Here is a 19,243-nt window from a genome sequence, read left to right as displayed (position 1 = left end):
CTTTGCCATTACAAGAGCTGCTACTGGGGATGCACGCCACCATCACAAGAAGCACAGTGTGGACATGCAACAGCAGTTTAATGCCAGCGCTTTAATAAAAGGGGTATAACTTCTTGTGCAGAAACTTGCCAGTGTAGACATACCCACAGGGCGTCTACACTGCCCACGTTACAGTCCAGCCACGGCAGTGCTGTGACGTGGGCAGGGTAGTCACACTTTATTGCTGGGGGAGAGCTCTCCCGGCGACGCAAAATAACCACCCCAAACAAGCTTTATTGCCAGGCCCTGTCGATACTGGCACTTTTCGGCACTAAAACTTTTGTCGCTCAGGGGTGTGTTTTTTTCTACAACCTCTTATGACAAATATGCTAGTACAGAAGTACAGTAATGCAGGCATAAGGCCCTCACAGGGAATACCACTGGCCCAGAGGGCATTCTGGAGCAGAACAACGATGGGCCAGAGGAAGAAGGAGGTGGGAAGGGACATGGATGGAGCAGTCCAGTGCCTTGGGTAGTCCCACGCTGCCACAATGCCCAGAGGAGTCATGAAAGCTAGGGTGTAATTTAGGGGAGTGTTCAGTACTGCCCTAGGATATGTCTGGGCCAAACTGGCCCCTGGCAGATACAGATTCAGATAGGCACAAAGCAGCCCCCTCAACTCAGTCCCTATGCTAGCTAGAGTGTCTCTGCCAGGATGAATTCCCTTCCTTGTCTCTACATTTGGAAGTATATAGGATTGTTTTTGCAAGAGTTAATACAACAACTTGGCCCCATTGTTTATTTTAAGCTTTCATATGGCTTGAGTTTCAAGGAGCTGCCAGTTTCATGTTAACTGCAGTGGAGATGTCTAGCTTCAGGGTATGGGTGTTGTAATGACTGCGTTCCACCTCATCCAGTTGCTATATCTGAATATGTGCTCAGAGAGCTGCAGCTGCTGTCAAGAGGCATTGGGGGCAGGATGAGGAGATTAAAAAGGCAGCAAATGGTGATATTCTCCCAGGAACTGATCCCATCTCTCTCTCCCCTCTGCTTGGGTGAGTCTGAAGAATTATGAGCCTAGTGTGCTCTGGGCTGTAAAGTTGTTATTCTTGGGGTGTCCCTGACCCCTTTAATTATAGTGATTTTTAGACGAGAGTCCCCTATTTCCACCCAGCTGCAGTTGACGACTGCTTTTCCCTATCTCCGCATTTCTGTTCACTGGTGGTTTGACCTTGGACCTCAGTTGCCTCTTCCTTTTAACATCTACCCCTTTCCCTCCATTCATTGTAACTAATCTATAAAATTCCTTGCATCCATCTTCACTGCTTTTAAAATGTCAACTCTTCCTTTCCTTTAGACCTTGTCCATATCTCTTTCTGCCTTCCTGGATCTCTGCCCTCTTCTTGCAAGTAGCTGTCTCTATATTTGCCTGACTTCCTTACAGAAATAGCATGTCATCATGCATTATTCTACACAGAATACTTGCTGGAGCATATGATTATTGCCCAACACATGGAAAGGGGTTTTTCTCCGCTCTCCCAGAGCAAAGTTCAAATGAGCAAAAGTCACTTTTCTCCTCCTGTTCAGTTGTAATTACTTCCTGCTGCCTGTCAGTGCACAGAGCCATTGGTGGCCCCAGAGCTCCTGATCTGGTTTATTTTTCATTTGCTGCCTGCTGATTAGCTGTGGAGTGAATGAGTCCAGGCAGCTTTGTTTCTATCATCTGCAGTGAAAACAGAGCTCAAAGTCTGTGAGGGTGCAGCAATGGTATTGCATATGGTGGGCAGGACACAGGAAATTTATATCGGTAGGAGATCCAGACTTGTAGAGAACTGAAAATAGGAGGCAGCTGAAGGAAAAGAGGTGCTGCTGTTCTCTTTCTGATCTTGGAGGCAGTGCTAGAAAAGAAGTAGTATCAGATGGAGAACCAATTATTCCAGGGGCTGGCTAATCTCTTCTTGCTTTTGAATTTCATGCATTTACAGGAAGATTCTGAACTTTCTGACTCATCCTCAGTTGTGCTCATCTCCCCTCACGACATTGTGGTGTTGCACTACTTATGCTCCTTAGAATTTACTTTCAAAACCAGCAATGATTCCTTTAGACAACAGTTTATCAGTGAACACAGATAACCTTCCTGATGGAAGCATTTAAAAACACTGGCAACGGCCTTATGTCACAAAGTTGTGTTTGCCCTGTGGTCTCTGCCATCTCTCTCTTTCACCACCCTTCTCCCTAGCATTCTTTGGGCTGACCTCAATAACCTGTGCTTGCTTAACCACCAACTCAGCCAAAACTCTGGTGTGTGCTTCTGTTTTTCCCTCCTGTCTTGTCTGCTGCAGCAGGCTTTTGTGTCTACTTTGCATCCATCTTGCCTAAACTCTAGCCTCTCCACTATCATTTCTTGGCAGGTCTCTGAGGATTTGTCTCATATGATTCTGATGGGTGCTCCTTTCTATCTTGTGCTAAAAGGATTGAGCTGGAAGTTTTTTACCTTGGCATTTAAGGCCCCCTAATCTAGAATGCAATCATATTTGTGTGATTTGTTTGCTGCTGTTTCTCTGCACACCTATCAACAACTTGCACTCAGTTTCTGGTAGTAACCACAATGAGGTTTGAAACCGCCTTTCTAGAGAACCTGGCTTTCTAGAAAAATTTGATAATGAATTCAAATTTTGATACAGATTGGGATTCGTTGATCTCATTTATGTTGAGCCTGAGCTCTAAATATTGGGCCTTTGCTCAGTGTGGTGGAATTGTCTCCCTGGTGACATTCATCTTGCTGATTCATTATGTCATCCTAAAACAGTTTTACATTTAAAAAAATCATGTTACACCCTCACCTGGGCAATAAAATCAGAGACTACTAGTATAGAACCCACCCTTTGTTAGAACGGACCATTAAATGTTATCTGCCTAGAAGGATTAATGATGCTAGCAATCTGTGTCAACTCTCCCTAATCTGAGATCCCTATTTGCCCCTGGCCTACACTGACCTTATTATAAGTTATGGAGAGGGAATAGGAGCCAGAGACTCCTTGGTTTTCATCCTTGCTGTGCCAATAATTTGTTGTGTGATCTTTTGCAAACTGCTCACCCTCTCAGTGCCTCAGTTTCCCAGTCTAAACAATGGGAGACAGTACTTCCCCCACTTCACAGCATTGGGAAGAGAATTATGAAGCTATATTTGCAACGTACTTAGCATTTACAAAACATTTTACATCTGCAGTGTTACCTCATTTCAGAGAAATTAATACAACATTGCTTAGCTTTTTATATTATGCAGCAAAACCTATCTAAAGCAACCAGCAAGAGTTCCAGCACTGTCTCAGTTGCACTCATGATGATAATAAACTGGCCTGTGTATGTACGTCACTGCCATCTACTGGATAGAATCAGAACTGCTCAACTGTGTGTCACAGACCCTGTGTTCTGCTAGATTCTTCTTTTAGTTCATACTCGTGGAATAGAAGGGTGGGAATTCTGTCCTTGCTGTTAGTGTGCAGCACAGTGATACGTGTGGAGTGACAGTGTTGCCAAATCTGGTAATATTTGCAGGTATAAAAATGTCATTTAAAAAAAAAATCACACCCCAGGCCTCAGGTGTAGTTCTAGGATGGCCACTGACAGATCCCCAGAATCTTGGCCATTTAGGTACCTCCAGAACACTGTGGGTGTGCCCTCCACCAGCATGACCTCTCAAGCACAGCGTGCGCTAGCTCATGCTGCATAGAGGACACCATTTTAAAGAGCAGGACCCTCTGTCAGTACTGAAAACAGGACTGTCTGGCTTAAAACTGAATGAATGGCCTGCGTAGGTCATGCACGTCCTCTTTTCAGTCTTGCTCTCACAGTTGGTCACAGCGCTATGCGTTGATGGGCAGGTCTTGGGCCATGTACAGTCCTCAGGATGGAAGGGGAAGGTGTGAAAGACGCAATGAGAAGTGCATTATCAAGCTGCTATAACTGCCCTGCAGTTATAGGGTGGCAGACTTGGGCCGAGGGAATAGACCATGGACGTAACTGATTCCTTGGTTGTCCCTCCCCAGGCACTAGTCCCTGTGCTGGCCTCTGCCAATCCCCCCGGCCCTGGCTCCCATGCTGGCTTCTGCCACCCCTCCCAGCACTAGCCCCTATCCTGACCCCTGCCCACCCCCTCCCAGCACTGGCCCCCTATCCTGACCCCTGCCCACCCCCTCCCAGCACTGGCCCCCTATCCTGGCCCCTGCCCGCCCCCTCCCAGCACTGGCCCCCTATCCTGGCCCCTGCCCGCCCCCCCCAGCACTGGCCCCCTATTCTGGCCCCTGCCCAGCACTGGCCCCACTGCTATGGATCTCCCAGGCTCAGGGAGGTCAGGACCCAGGCGCTGCTCCTTTAAGAAGCGCGACACTTCCTTACGCAGGAATCTGACTCTTCTTCTCTCGCACTCCACCGCCTCTCTCCGGTTAGCCAGTCGGAGCATACTTCCGGCGTAGCCTCCCAGCCTATCGCTGCGCTCCACGAAAGGCAGCGCCGTTAGGGCGTGGTTTAAGGCGGGAGAACAGGCGAGTGGCAGCTCCGCTGGCCAATCAGAATGCGACATAATCGCCGGCGCGGGAGGTCGGTTGCTGGCTCAGTCAATGGGGATGTCGGGGTGGGGCGCAGCTGGCGCGCGGTAGATAGGCGGGCGGGCGGGCGGCCGACCAGTTCTCGTTAGGGCACGTGACGGGGGAGTTGGGCCTGAGGACGGCGGCTGCGGGGGGCGCGCGGCGAGGTGAGTGTTGTAACCCGCGCCCGGTAGAAGTGGGGGGCGGGGCAGGGCCTGCATTTCCCCCAAGCCCGTCGGGAGGCTGGGCAACGGTCGGGGGTGCCGAGGGAAAGGGCTCGCCCGCGGGGCAGGCTGGGGTATTGGCGGGGTGAGGGCAGGAGGGGCCTGGGTGTATGGGGAGGGGGTTGTATTAGTGGGGCAGGCAGCGACTGGGAGAGGGTTTGGGGTGGGGCGTGGCAGGGCCTGGTGTGAGGGGAGCGCATGGGCGGGGGGAGGGGGCAGGTGAGGCGCAGCTTGGGTGGGTCTAGGCCCCTTCGAGAACTGTTGCGGTGCGGGGGGCCTGGGCCTGTAACGGGTGTGCGGGGTGTGGCTAGGCACGCGGGTTGGTGAGTAGGTGTGGCTCAGCCCTGGAAGCATGGGGCCCTGGGCGGTATGGGGAGGGTGTGTGAGGCAGTCCTGGGGTGGGCATGCCGAAATGGGAATACCGTGGTTGGGTACACACTGACTGAGCCAGGGAGAGGCCAGGCTGAATTGGGAGTCCAGAAACGTGAGGTGAATGGTGATTTTAGCACGTGTAGTCCAGTCTATTGTGCTCACAGGACTCTACTCAAGCAGCGTAAGTGACCCATGCACTTCTATTAAACCCTGTTAGACTTAAAACAATTGTGGCGGACAACTACTAGTCCATTCTGGTAGATTCTGAGATTGTCTACTCCCCCCAGCCATGAGAACAGGCAGTGTGACTGACACAGACCGTCCAGGGAGAAGCTAATACGGCACTTAGTCGTCCCAGTGTGATATGCAACAAAGATTATGGGTTTGGGTGAGAGGGATGAAAGACAGATGTAGAGTTGTTGGGCTTTTAATATTGGTTGAAAGTGGGAGGTGAAGTCACTAGGATTCGATCTCTTGTTGTAAAAATCAGGATGTTCAGAAATGGCTCTTCTGAACAGACAGCTCTGCAGAGGGGGATGTAGAGAATGAAAGATAATATCAAGACTGTGGCAATATGAATGGAGCTAGGGCGAGAAGGGAAACAGATGGAAGTTACTGGAAGGGAAGAGCTCAAACAAGAGAAATAAGAGCCACCAGGTGTGGAGGAGGAAATGGAAATTAAACAATATACCTAGTAAAAAGCATGGGAGAACAAAAGTGACCTACAAAGTGCAGACTATTCAACCGCACCTCCTTAACATTTGCAAAATTAAAACGTATACTTCCTGAACTTAAACAACTGTTTTAGCTGCGTTCATCTTTTTCAAAATAGTATGTAACTGGGACCCTAGCTCTTGTTCAACATTGGGTGTGCCCTCATACAAACCTTGGATTGAAGCAGATGCTTTCTATCTTGCTCCTCGCTAATCATCCTGAAAAGAACAAACTTCCCATTCAGAGTTGAGGGAGAGTTCTCTGGACCGTACAACAATAAATGCTACAGGTGATTGGATTATGGAGTAACAGCCGTGTTAGTCTGTGTTCGCAAAAAGAAAAGGAGTACTTGTGGCACCTTAGAGACTAACCAATTTATTTGAGCATAAGCTTTTGTGAGCTACAGCTCACTTTATCTGGAACTTTAGCTGAGCTGACAACTGCCTTTAAGTGTCTTGTTTGGCTATAGCATGAATTAATTTCTCATGGCAAATACTAGATAGTAATAGTAAATATTCTCTAAAATGTGGAAGGTAGTTGGGTTATCTCTGTTAGCAGTGCTCTTTTGTTGCTGCAGATATTCTTTGCATGTGGTTATATTAAACTGCAAATCATTCTAGCATGAAGATATTTGTGTGCACTTGAAAATCAGGCTTAGGAGTGTTCTTGAATAGAAGAGTGTTTTTATTAACTACTCTGATTTGGCAATAATCTTGTTATCTGCCTCTGGGTGTGGTGCCCCAAAGCACTTGAGGGTTGCTTTGTAGGCAGAATGACAGTGACCATCTGTGCTCTAGTGAAATTGGAGAGGTAACACTAAATAGGATTATACATTTTTTTTCTGAATAGCAACCACTGAGAACAATGGAATATTTGACTTTGTGTACAGCCTGATGCAATTAGAACTGACTTGCAAAACTCTCATAATGGTCTCTTCCAAAGAAAAGGTGAAGTGAGCTGTAGCTCACGAAAGCTTATGCTCAGATAAATTGGTCAGTCTCTAAGGTGCCACAAGTACTCCTTTTCTTTTTGTGAATACAGACTAACACGGCTGTTACTCTGAAATCTTCCAAAGATGCTACTGTTGGAATCCAGCCATGATATCACCTGGATTTAGCCAAAGCACTTTAACATAATTTTAAAGTAATTTGGACTCAGATTCAGGATGTATGTATAAACTTCTTAAAGAGACTCAATAGAAATTAAGTTTACAAAATAAAACGTATTGAAATTTCTCTGCAGCATCTGTAATCGAAATATGGCAGTAATGGGGTAGGGTCTGAGATGTTCAGTAAAATCGACCTGGTTTCTCATTTTAAGATGAATAATGGTAAATAGAAACCCCAAACTTTCTTAGCAGGTATAAAATCTCTCAAAAGTACTCCTTAATGTGACAGATCCCTACGTTCCTTTTAAAACCTCATTTCAGCAGATTTCTGCTCTTAAGAATTCACTTTTATTTAATATTTCCAAAATAGACTGTTAATGTCGTCACCCCCCCCCCCACCCCCGGTCTTGATCTGTGGCATTTGTCCTCTTGTCTCTTCAGTGCTTGTCTTCATCTGTTTAACTTGGCACTATACTGGAGGAACTCTGTTGTGGCTGGAAGGAAAGCTGTTGCTTTTCATCCCAAGACAAATTTGAGTTGGTTTGTAGACATGACAGCCAGACCGTTAAGAATGCTTTTCCCACTAAAGATTTCTTGTATCTTGAGATCTCCATAATTTTTTTTTAAGTGCTACAAGCCTGTCTGCCTTGGTTTAATGGTCAAAAAGCCTGCAGTTCTGCCACTGATCTCTAAGGGCTTTCAGGTATGCATGAATGACTTTTTTTGCTGATGCAGTAGTGCATAATTCCTTTCCTTTCCTACATCTCCATTGATGCAGCTTATTTTTGGAAGCTGATGTATCTGAAACACTCCTACTAAAAACAGACTTTACTTGGGTGTTGTAGATTTCTTTTTAATAACAGGTTTCAGAGTAGCAGCCGTGTTAGTCTGTATTCGCAAAAAGAAAAGGAGGACTTGTGGCACCTTAGAGACTAACCAATTTATTAGTTTATTAGTTGGTAATAAATTGGTTAGTCTCTAAGGTGCCACAAGTCCTCCTTTTCTTTTTAATAGTAATTTCTGAACTCATTGGTAGGCTCATGATGGCCCAAGGGAAATCTTTGAAGATTCCAAGTAAAGCTCTGGATACCTGGCAGTACTTGTGAAGTTTATTGGAGCAGAACAGCTCCGAAACACATGCTAGGTGGAGATTGCCAGTCTGTGGCCTATTATAGGAAACAAAAATTAAGAGCCTTAAGATATAAAATTTAAAACTTAAATTCCGGGGGTCAGATCTTTGTACAAAGCAGGTAGAAGCAGGGTCTGTCGGTCTACCCATGAGCATGTTCACTGTGTGTGATGTCCTATAACTGCAGAGCTTTGAACACACACAGTAGTATATAAGGGCAAAATATTGTGTCCTAATCCTTCCCATACCATCATACTCTCTCACCCTTCTGTCATGTTGATTGATTGCTTTTCTCTGCAGGTAAGTACATACAATTTCTGCATCAGCAGCATCTTTTGGAATAAATCTGAATGTTCATACAACTAGTCAACATATGTTCTTTGTATTAAGTCAAGTAGTCTGGGGGCTACTTATTATAGTAGCCCCCAGAAGCCCCAGCTGAAGTCTGGGCCCAATCATATTATGTGCTATGTAAGGACATAATGAGACCTCTAAATAGACACAATGAACAAAGGGTGGGAGAGTGGAAAATATATTCCCATTTTATAGGTGGGGAAACAAGCCAAGAGAGTAAGTCTTGGCATAGGTCATGTGGGAAGTCCATTCCCAACTTTACTGTGGAATGTAGGTCTCATGAGTCCCAGTCTGATGCTGCAACAATGGGGCCATGTTTCCTCTTTGTTATAGGCTACATGTACAAAGGATACCAAGCAGTGATTAAGCTGATTATAGTCCAAAAATTCACTTGCTATCAGCTCTTCTTGACTTGGTTGTAAAAAGAAATGCTGTATCAAATGGGCAGAACTTTGGGCAGCACAAAAATGCCAGTAAATAAGTTCAGATGCCTTGTAACAGGGAAAATTCTGTCTATTAACAATTTTTAGTGTTGTAAATCTTCACATTGTACAACCATATACAACTATTCCTTGCTCTGAAGAGCTTATGGTCTCACATGCAAGACAGCGAAGACTTGAGTGGTGTTCCATAAGGCAGGTTGCTGAGGTGGGAAAGGTAGGAAGAAAATTGATCTAAGCCACAGGCTGACCAGTGTCCCACTGACAAACTCAGCTGATTTGGTTAATTTAACTTAGGATGGTATTTAACTTGAAGGTTTGAATTACCTGATCATTGCAAACTTGACCCAAATTCCTATTCAGTGTGTTCTGTCTTATTTTTCTGGGATCACTGCTCCCTTTAGTCTGCCTGCTTTTTGAGGAGTTCACCAAATGGCTTTATCAGGTGCCCTTGTTTTATGTACATAGCTTAAGAGAAACTTCTACTGCTTCAAGAGTTCTGGAGTAGTACTTTCTTCCCCCTGTCCACATTGTTTCATTTTAACTACACCACTGGTCAGTATTTCCATTATGACACCTAACTCTCTTTTGGAATGAAACTCTGTTCCTATTTCTACTTACTGGCTGAATAACTGTCTGTGTATGTGGGGGATGGTCAAGTGTTAGAACTCCTTTTATGGTGTTACTATAATTTGCTGTGGTTTAAAATTCATCATTATGGAGCAGACTATGAAGGCAAAGCTATTAACATCTTAATCTTTATATGCATTCATTCTTTAAGCATCTTAATTGCACATAATACAGACTCTCAATACCAAAGACAGATTCCCTCATGGATTGTCATAATGGTTTTAAGAATGTTTTCCTGGCCAGGAAAACAAGACTCCCTAAGTATGGTCTGTGCTTTCATGATTGGGCTGATGTAGGTCATCAGAGATGTTTTTATTTCAAATGTGTATTACAGTAAAATTTTTTTAAGCCTCTATTTAAGAAACATTAGGGCTGCTGGGAGACTGTCAGTCAAGAATTTAATAATCCAACATACTCAGGGCCTGTCACTTTCAGTTTTTATTTTATTTAATTTTTCCCAGGAATTTATTGGTGCTTATTACTACAATAACAAAACCAGGTGAAAATTGGTGCAAAAACCTTAATTTCTCTGGATAAGTATCAGGGCTCATTTTGATGGACTGAAGGACGGGGGGGAAAAGTATTCAGTAAATGAAGGCTTCGATGAATGGAATTCAATATGGTTTGCTGCAGAACGAAAACAGAACTCAAAACACAATGCCACTTCTGAGTTTAAGAAAACAGTATATCTAATCTCCAAATAAAACTTTTTTAATTTGAATAAACAGATTGCTGTTGTAGACTTAGAACTATTAGCCTATAAATATTTACATTATTAATTGGGCCACACAATTTGCAGCACATACACTAAACTTTATGCTTCCTGTTCTTTAAACTTTCAAATACTTTTTTGAGTTCTGAAACAGATTTTCACTTTCTTCCTATTTCAGTGTGTAAAATCTTTAAACAGTTATCTGCTAACTGCTTGAAATGTGTATTTGGTAGGCACAAGATTCATCAGTATGTTCAGATGTGCATGCACTTCAAAGCTTGCATGCATGCCAGTTTGTGTGTATCTTCTAGACTAATACATCAACAGACACCTTTGCATATACACATAGACTAATGTATTATCATAATACATTATTTCATGCAATGTATTGTATTTTCCTAATAAAACAAGTTATTTTTCACATATTTGAATGATACGGAAGTAGGGTGAAAATCGGGGAGGGGGGATGAATAATGCTTTTTGTAAAACCTGGGATTTTTTGGTAAAAATTTTTTTAAACTGAAAAGGGGACTTAAACATACTCCATTCTTCACTCATTCTGAAGTACCCTGGTGTTGTAGAGCTCCCCTTTAAGTGTTGCCTGTGTAGATCCATGCTCCTGGGAGAAGCACATCCTGATGCACAAGTTCAGAAGCACAGAAGAGGTGTCTGTTTTGACCATTTTCCCCTCACTCTAAACCAGCGGTCTCAACCTTTTTATGCACAAGATCACTTTTTTTGAATTTAAGATCTACCCAGGATCTACCCTGCCTCGCTCACCCCATTTCCTCCCTCCCTCCATCCCTCGTTGTCCCCCTCCTTCCATCACTTTCACCAGCTGGGGCAGGGGGTTGGGGTGCAGGCTCTGGGCTGGGACTGAGGGGTTTGGAGTGTGGGAGGGGGCTCTGGGCTGAGCCTGGGGAAGGGACTTTGGGGTGCAAGCTCTGGGAGGGAGTTTGGGTGTAAGGGTCATATGGTCACACTGCACCTCATCTCATAGAATCCACTGGACGTTTCATGAGTTTTACTTTTTGTTAGTGTCATTTATGGTTTATAGATCCAAAATCCTTCAGGGATTGTCACAAATCAATGTAACATTCTCAACTACTGGGTGTGCATTGGCTGAACCTGGGGCAGTGGGTTGGGGTGCAGGAGTGAGGGGTGCAAGCTCTGGGAGGGAATTTGGGTGCAGGAGGGGGCTTGGGGCTGGGGTAGGGGGTTGAGGTGCAGGAGGGGGTGTGGGATGTAGGATCCAGCCAGGAGAGCTTTCCACAGGCAGCTTGCGGGGCTCAGGCAGGCTGCCTGCCTGCCCTGACCCCACGCCTCTCCTGGAGGCTGCTGGCAAGTCTCTGCAGCCCCTGTTGGGGCAGGGAGGGACAGCAGGTCTCTCTGTGCTGCCTGTGCCATCCTTGCAGCTCCCATTGGCCGGGAACAGGGGGATGTTGCCAATGGGAGCTGTGGGGGCGGTGCTTGCAGAGAGGGGCAGCGCGCAGAGCCATGTGCTGCCCCTTGCCCTGGGCTGCAGGGGCGCATTGGCCCCTTCGGGGAGCGGTATGGGACTGAGGTAGGCAGGGAGCCTGTCTTAGCGGCAGCCACACTACACCAACCGGGAGCTGCTGGTTGGTGGTGATCGGGAGGGAAGTATAAAGAATAAAGAACCACGACCTTTCCCAAAACAGGTAGGCAGTCTTGTGCTTGACAACCACATACCTTTTTAAATTGGGCATCTTTTAAGTTGGGACTTCATCATAATTCAACTCTGGAAATGTTGAAATTGGAGTGATTATACCTGAGGTGGAAACTTGAGAGCTAAAATCTGGCCTGACTTATACCTCAGACAAATGCATTAATTTTAAATGGCATAGCACAGAGGAATTGGTAAGGCAGAATTTGACCCCTGGTAACTCTTGATCTGATTGGTGAAGCATTTCCCTGTAAACTCTCTAGTCACCTGGTGATGTTCAGTCTAACATTCCAAATGAAATGTTGGAGGCTCTTGCTTCTCCACTGGGCAGTATCCTTTGTAAAATCCTGTGGGGCACTCACTTCCTACAGTGGCCAGTGAGCTAGCGCAGAGACCAAATTGCTTACCAAAAAAAGAGCTTGAGCTTTTAAGGATAGCAATGTTTGCTTTGTGGTTGTGGATTTATAAACTCTGTTCCTTTGATTTCATATTGTGGTTCTTCAGTCACAAGACAGACACTTGACTCAGGTTGTGCCCCAACCCTAGTAATACCCTTGCAGAGTCCCAGAGACCAGGCTCCAGCTGGAGCCTGAACATCTGTACTGCAATTAAACAGCCCCATAGCCTTAGCCCCACAAACCAGTCAGCAGACACAGGCTAGCATGGGTGTTTAATTACAGTGTAGGCATACTGTATGACAGGGGTAGTCAATTATTTTTTGCCAAGGTCCAGATTTCTTAGTCAAGGTAGTCGGGGTCCAGACTCCAGAGAAGAAATAAAAACAACCCCATAATAATAAGTAAATAGATTTCAGGGTCTCTTAAAGAGTCTGGTGGTCTGAGCTGGCCTGCAGTCCACCTACTGAATACCCCTGCCCTGTGAGGTCAATGACCGCTCTGAGATTCTGAATGTGGTTTATGCATAGTGCAAAATATATATAGCTGTTGCGTAGTGATGTGTAATGTCTTCTCCCTTTTAGTTGTTGGATGAACTGAGACCTGTTTAACACAGAGCTGCTTGGTGCAGCAACTGTCTGGTTGGGATGTTGCCATAGGTAGAAAGCATATAATACAAGCTGAAGATGGATTTAGCGTAGGACTGTAAAAATACAACGTTGCTATAGTCTTAAAGCTTCCCTTTTTGTTTAAAGATTCTATTCTATTTTTTTCTAATCAGACTCTCTAGATGTTGCGTATGATAGTAAAATCTGAAGTTTAGCTTTCCCCCTTGAAAGACTTGACGTTCTCAAGACTTGTTTCTTTAGAAAGTTGCAACATTTTGTTCTCAAAAGCATATATGTGCACCAGATAACATTGTTTACAAGCATACTGTCAAATTGCCCACATATAAGAATTTTCAATATGTAACAACAAATTATTAGGAGAACTTAATTGTGGTCTCTTTGGCCTTGCAGTTGCAGCTCAATTTTAGAAGGAAGCTGAGACATAACTTACTGTAAGTAAACAAGTGCACAGTGTGACAGAGGTATTGTATGAGCAATCAACAAATGACATTATGCTGAAACTTGTCATTTGAATCTTTTGTGATGTGGCAATGATGACCTACAAAATTGCTGGCAGTGCTACAGTACTGTCTTATTTGGAACTGCAGAGTCTCTTGATTTGCTTTTTGTCTTGGGTTTTTGCAACCCAACAGATTCATTGATATAGGTTTGCAGACTTGTTTAAGTAACTGGTTTAGCTTTCTGCACTGATTCAAGTGTTGAGATTTTTGTTGAGGGAGGAGGGATGGGATTTTTTAAAAAAGCAATGTTTAAATTGCTGTACTTGTGCATAGGAATGCATTTTAGGCTCAAACTCTACTGTTCCTGTAATGGAATACCTGCAGATGATGATGGCAATGCAAGATGTTCATCTGCCTTGTATCTGTCCTCAGAATGATCTGTCAACTTTATATAAACATAGTGTTTTTTTTTGTTTTTTTTTTTTTTAAATAGTGGTATCCTTCCATGGAGGGAGACATTTCATGTCCTTGATTCAAAGAAACAATACTGTCTGTCTGTGGGAGATACTTTTGTACGTGAGCAGCAGAAAATTACAAGTTTTTTGGGGGGAGACTGGGGGATAAGGTGGGATTCATGATCTTGAAGTTGGAATCTTTATCTAGAGAACACCTAGTAAAAACACAATGTAGTAAGGCTACCTAAAAGGAATACTGTACTTTTCTGCTTTGCACTTAGGCACAATAGTAATTGGTAGGGGTGGATAACAATATAGGGTTGTCAGGGATTTGCTGTCCGCTCCCTGTGTCAGTCTACTTATTTGGGAACTGCACATTCTCCATCTCTGTTTCTTCTGTTCAAGAAGTAAAACAATACTTGCAACACCCCAAAATATCCTTCTCAGTGAGTAATATCCTTTGAACTACAGCTCTGAGAGTCTAGCAAACATTGGTCATCACCTTATGCTCTGGTTACTTCAGAGCATAAACTTTAATGAGCTATCTAAAAACGGTTACAGTATCATGAGTCTTTGGATTCTGGATTATTTTTCTTATTACTCTTTTGTGGGGGGTGGGAATTGAAACTACTCTTTAATGGGACTCAAGTGGCTGAGTATATCTGGTGAGCTTGCATCAGCACACAGCCATGTCTAGGCCTCTGTTGGCAGCATCAATTGACCATTTTAATATAGAGTGGAGGAACAAAAAATGGGGTAGAGGGGAGCAGGGACAGAAATCAGGGTCTTCAGATGAGGGACAGTGGCCTTCACAAGCTTTCTGATGGTGGGTGGATTGATTTTTAAATCACTAATTTTAATTGACTTAAATCAGGAAGCAGAAAACTTGATTTAATTTTTTTTTAAATTTGCTTTGTATTTGTACTACTTTGTTTTCCTAAAGAGGTTGATTCTCATTATGGATTTTAATGGTTACCATGTTGATTTGTAACTAAATATATAGCCTTTACACTAACTTGGTGCTTCCTTTTTGCTAACTGGGGAAAAACACTATATCTGTAGTTAAGCAATTACGTTGTGTATGCAGTGTACTTGTAGCCATGTTGGTCCCAGGATATTAGAGACTCAAGGTGGTTAAGGTGATATCTTTTATTGGACTGACTTTTGTTGGTGAGAGACACAAGTTTTTGAGCTGACACAGAGCTCTTCTTCAGGCCTTCAAGGGGTATGTTGAATTGAAGACGAGCTTTGAAAGCTGGAGAGCTTGTCTCTTTCACCAACTTCTGTTGGTCCAATAAAAGATTTTACCTTAACCACCTTGTCTCACTTAATATGTTAATATTTACATTATTTGTTTGGAAATGGTGGATGAACTTATTTACTAGATTAATATTTCTACTTGTGATGGAAGTTAAAATTCAATTATGCACAAAACAGCACTTTAAAATGCTTTTATTAAATATACTTGATACATAGGAAAGAAAAGCTTACCAAAACACACTTTTTTTAAAAAAATTCAAACTAAGGAAGCGTATGTAGTTAAACTCACTAACTGATTTGTTTCTGGTCACCATGTCATTCAAGATTTTTAGAACTAGTAGATCTCATCCTCTTATGATTAGTTTTTATTCATATATTGGAGAGGAAAACAGTTTTTTCTGTTTTTTAAACTCCCAATTGATTTCTTAATTTTGAATCGGCAAGTCATTGAATTGAACTAGTTGAGTACATGAAAAGAAAAAAAAATTCTATGCACCTGCAGAAGAGGCTACTGGAGTCAAAAGTTGGCTTAGTACTTCAAATTTTGGTTCCACATGTTTAGCCAGTGACTTCCTCCAGTTCATTCATTTGACTTTATTTTAAAACTTGTTAGTGAACATGTACTGCTTAATAATTTTATTTTTGTTTGTCACTAAACTGTTATAGTAAATTTAGGCCTTAACATAGGTTGTCACAACTTAAATCTATTTAAAAAATTGATTCAAAAAGAAAATCTGTACTTTTTAAAAAATAAATTAGATCTTTTTAACCACCCTGGTAGGTGATGGTATAAGCAGTAGTTAAAACATGTAACTGCCTATGAGAACTGAGCTGCAGAGCAGTCCATAGTGCTTCATCCTAGAGAAAGAAAGTATCTTTTTCAAGAGTGATCCTGCATGTACTGTGCCTGGCCAGTTGATCAAGGCCTGCATCACTCTTAGGACATGGCTACACTTGAAGATGTAGAGCGCTGGGAGTTAAACCAGCCTTCAGGGAAAACGCTGCCGAGTGTTTACAGTCTCAGCTGGAAGCGCACTGGTGTGGCCTCATTAGCAGCTCTTGCAATGCCACAAAGAGCAGTGCATTGTGGTAGCTATCCCAGAGTTCAGATGGTTGCAACATGCTTTTCAAAAGTTGGGGGTGGGGTGGAGTGTGACAGGGAGTGTGTTGTGTGTATGTAGGGGGAGTGGGTTTTTGGGGTGCTGAGACTGTCAGCATGCTATCTTGTAAGTTTAGACCCTCTCTCCCCCCTCCTCTCTCTCTCACACTCACATCAAGCAACATTCCACATTAATGCCTTGCTTTGTCCCGGAGCAGATAAGCATGCCAGTAAACACAGGCAGGTGTCTATGGCTCCTATTTTCATGCTGTAGAAGAGTATGTGCAATCCCTGTATAGCAATTGATGCTTCTGTAGCATTTCATACAGTATACTCCAGATGTTTGGTCTCATTAACACTGGTGCAAGCCATGTACAGAACAAGATATGCACAGGACTAAGAAAAGCAACATAAAGTGTACCGAGAAAGAAAGTTAATAGGCTTACAAAGTACAGAGAGTTGAGAAACATAACATGAAGTGATCTCTTCTGGACTGCACTTGCTCATTTGCTATTGGGTACTTGTCACTAAACTACAGAAGACCGTGCCCTTTATCTTGCTAGTGGGTATAGGGTTATAATGCTTGATCTTTTCTGTGTGTACAGACCATGGAACTAAAGTGGCTGCTGTGTGTGACATTGCTGATACTTGGGTTAGTTGATGTCCACACACATGATGGGGAAGATGACCATGGTGGTGATGTAATTGATATTGAGGATGACCTGGAAGATGGTGTTGAGGAGGTAGAAGAGTCAAAGCCGGAAGCCAGCAGCCCTCCTCCATCCCCAAAGGTTTGACTTAAATTTACAATGATAAAACAGAATTACACTTGGGTAGTCTGGTTATTGTAACCTGTCCCGTCTTGGTCTGATCTGGAGGCTATCTTGAGCATAAAAACTCAATATGCCAACAGAGTGACTGCATTCATTTTAAAGAAGCATTGCAATGAAACTTGAGCTGCATTTCTTCCATAGGAAAATTTCTTTAAGGGCATTTGAATCTTGTGATGAGATACCAGGATTTTGCAGTGCTAGTACTCTTAGACTTCGGTATTTTTATCTTCAAAATAAAATAATAACTTTCAAGCAATGGCATCCAGATTTTGGGGAGTGTCAATAACTTAAGATGCTTCAGGCAGAAAACTTGTCTGAGTCAGGAAAAGTGGGATGAACTCAAAGCCTTGTAATTTCCTAGGGCAGCAAAGATGTTTAAAGGTCTGTGTAGACTTTTTTCTTCTCCTCCTCCAATAGGTTACCTACAAGCCCGCAGTTCCAACAGGAGAGGTTTATTTTGTGGAAAACTTTGATAAGGGAACCCTGGAAGGGTAAGTGCGATCCTCAAGATGATTTAATAATGTAAATGAATTAGTCAGTTTGGACCTTCAATAAGGTGTAATAAAATACAACATTTCCAGAGTAACCATTCTTGAATAGCTAATGTTAATATGATTAAAGAAAAGGAGGACTTGTGGCACCTTAGAGACTAATCAATTTATTTGAGCATAAGCTTTCGTGAGCTACAGCTCACTTCATTGGATGCATTCATGAAGTGAGCTGTAGCTCACGAAAGCTTATGCTCAAATAAATGTGTTAGTCTCTAAGGTGCCACAAGTCCTCCTTTTCTTTTTGCGAATGCAGACTAACACGGCTGTTACTCTGAAACCTGTTAATATGATTAGAGTTCAAATGACCCCATATATAACCACCTTACTATACATTTCTCCTAACCTTCATATCTCTTAAAACTTTGGAGGATGTTCAAATAAGCATTTCTGTTAAGTGCTCATTAAGAGGGTACCATGTGCACATCCAGAATCACGTAAACTGGCTTTCAGTAGCCTTTCTTGGTAATATGACAAGATAGAGATAATGGAGCTACAAGCACTATCCCTAGTGGAATACTGATAATAGGATCACCGGTACAAAGCTGCTTTGATGCCTACTTCTGAATTTGCTTCATGTGTTGGAGAACTCAGGGCAGAACTCCCAAAGAGACAGATCAATGATGGGGTTCAGAATACAGTAGGGTCTAGTTAAAGGGTAGCTCTCGCAGGGGCTGGGTATTTCTTTAGAGCTGGCTTTGTATAGAAGTCTGTAACTGTATGTCTGTCCCTTACCTCTGCTGGGGATATCATTTCAGATGGGTTCTTTCCAAGGCCAAGAAGGATGACACAGATGATGAAATTGCAAAATACGATGGTGAGTGCCATCTAGCTTTGGTTCAGAAGGTATATTTTTTGGTTGTCTGTACTGCAGAGCTAGATGTGAGGTGCAAATCTTACCCTGACTAAATAGTCACGAGAATATCCTGCATATGAAAAGTGGGTGGGCATTTGGGTGTTTTATATTGTACAGAATAACAATTTTTAGTTTCTTGTTTAAAGTTAATTAAAATAAGAAAACAAGGAATTGTGGGTTATAATAGTAATGAAATGATATGTGTTCCTTGCAGGTAAATGGGAAGTATTGGAAATGAAGGACACCAAACTTCCAGGGGACAAAGGACTAGTACTGATGTCCCGGGCCAAGCATCATGCGATCTCTGCCAAACTGACAAAACCCTTCATATTTGATACCAAACCCCTCATTGTACAGTAAGTGGAAAATAACAAGTGTTTACTTGTCCAGAAAGGGCTGATGGCTGTTAGCGGCTTTTTCCAGAATTATGTAAAGTTTGTTGACCAAACGGTAGTAAAGCATGGTAGCCCATTACCACACAAAATATTGGCTACCACTCTTACGTGCAAAAAATAAAATAAAATAATTGGGATATTGTAGTGTACAATAACTTTCTGTTTCAAGTTGTTGGAGATGCTGCTTTTTCCATCTGAATAAACTAGCTGTGTCTGAATTTCTGGAAATTAGCCTTTCCTTGCAGTGTGATACTGACAACTACAGTTGGTTCCACTTCTGTGCTGCAGCTCTAATAGTAAGGGCCTAGTGAACTGACTTGTCTGTTGTGATTGACAAGAAGAGTCAAACAGTTAGCAGGGGCAATGTAAAGACAATTCATGAATGAACAGATTTTTTTTGT

The 19,243-nt window shown here is 43.0% G+C and overlaps 1 protein-coding gene across 3 annotated transcripts in view; it reads left to right on the top strand.

The window, feature by feature from the left end:
* CANX (calnexin) overlaps window positions 1–19,243 on the top strand; it is a 60,668-nt gene that overhangs the window by 26,671 nt on the left and 14,754 nt on the right. The window contains exons 1-6 of one of the 3 annotated variants that reach the window (XM_084636912.1): window positions 4,677–4,732; window positions 13,347–13,387; window positions 16,816–17,001; window positions 17,461–17,534; window positions 18,350–18,408; window positions 18,662–18,803. In XM_084636912.1, coding sequence (XP_084493038.1) covers window positions 16,819–17,001; window positions 17,461–17,534; window positions 18,350–18,408; window positions 18,662–18,803 — 458 coding nt within the window. In that variant the 5' untranslated portion in view covers window positions 4,677–4,732; window positions 13,347–13,387; window positions 16,816–16,818. Of the gene's footprint in view, window positions 1–4,586; window positions 4,733–13,346; window positions 13,388–16,815; window positions 17,002–17,460; window positions 17,535–18,349; window positions 18,409–18,661; window positions 18,804–19,243 lie in introns of those variants that run through there. The other 2 variants (XM_084636911.1, XM_084636913.1) reach the window with 2 other exon arrangements.

Source organism: Lepidochelys olivacea (assembly GCF_965140295.1).
Source record: "Lepidochelys olivacea isolate rLepOli2 genome assembly, chromosome: 8".
NCBI lineage: Eukaryota > Metazoa > Chordata > Testudines > Cheloniidae > Lepidochelys > Lepidochelys olivacea.
This window is presented reverse-complemented; position numbering and strand designations above follow the sequence as displayed.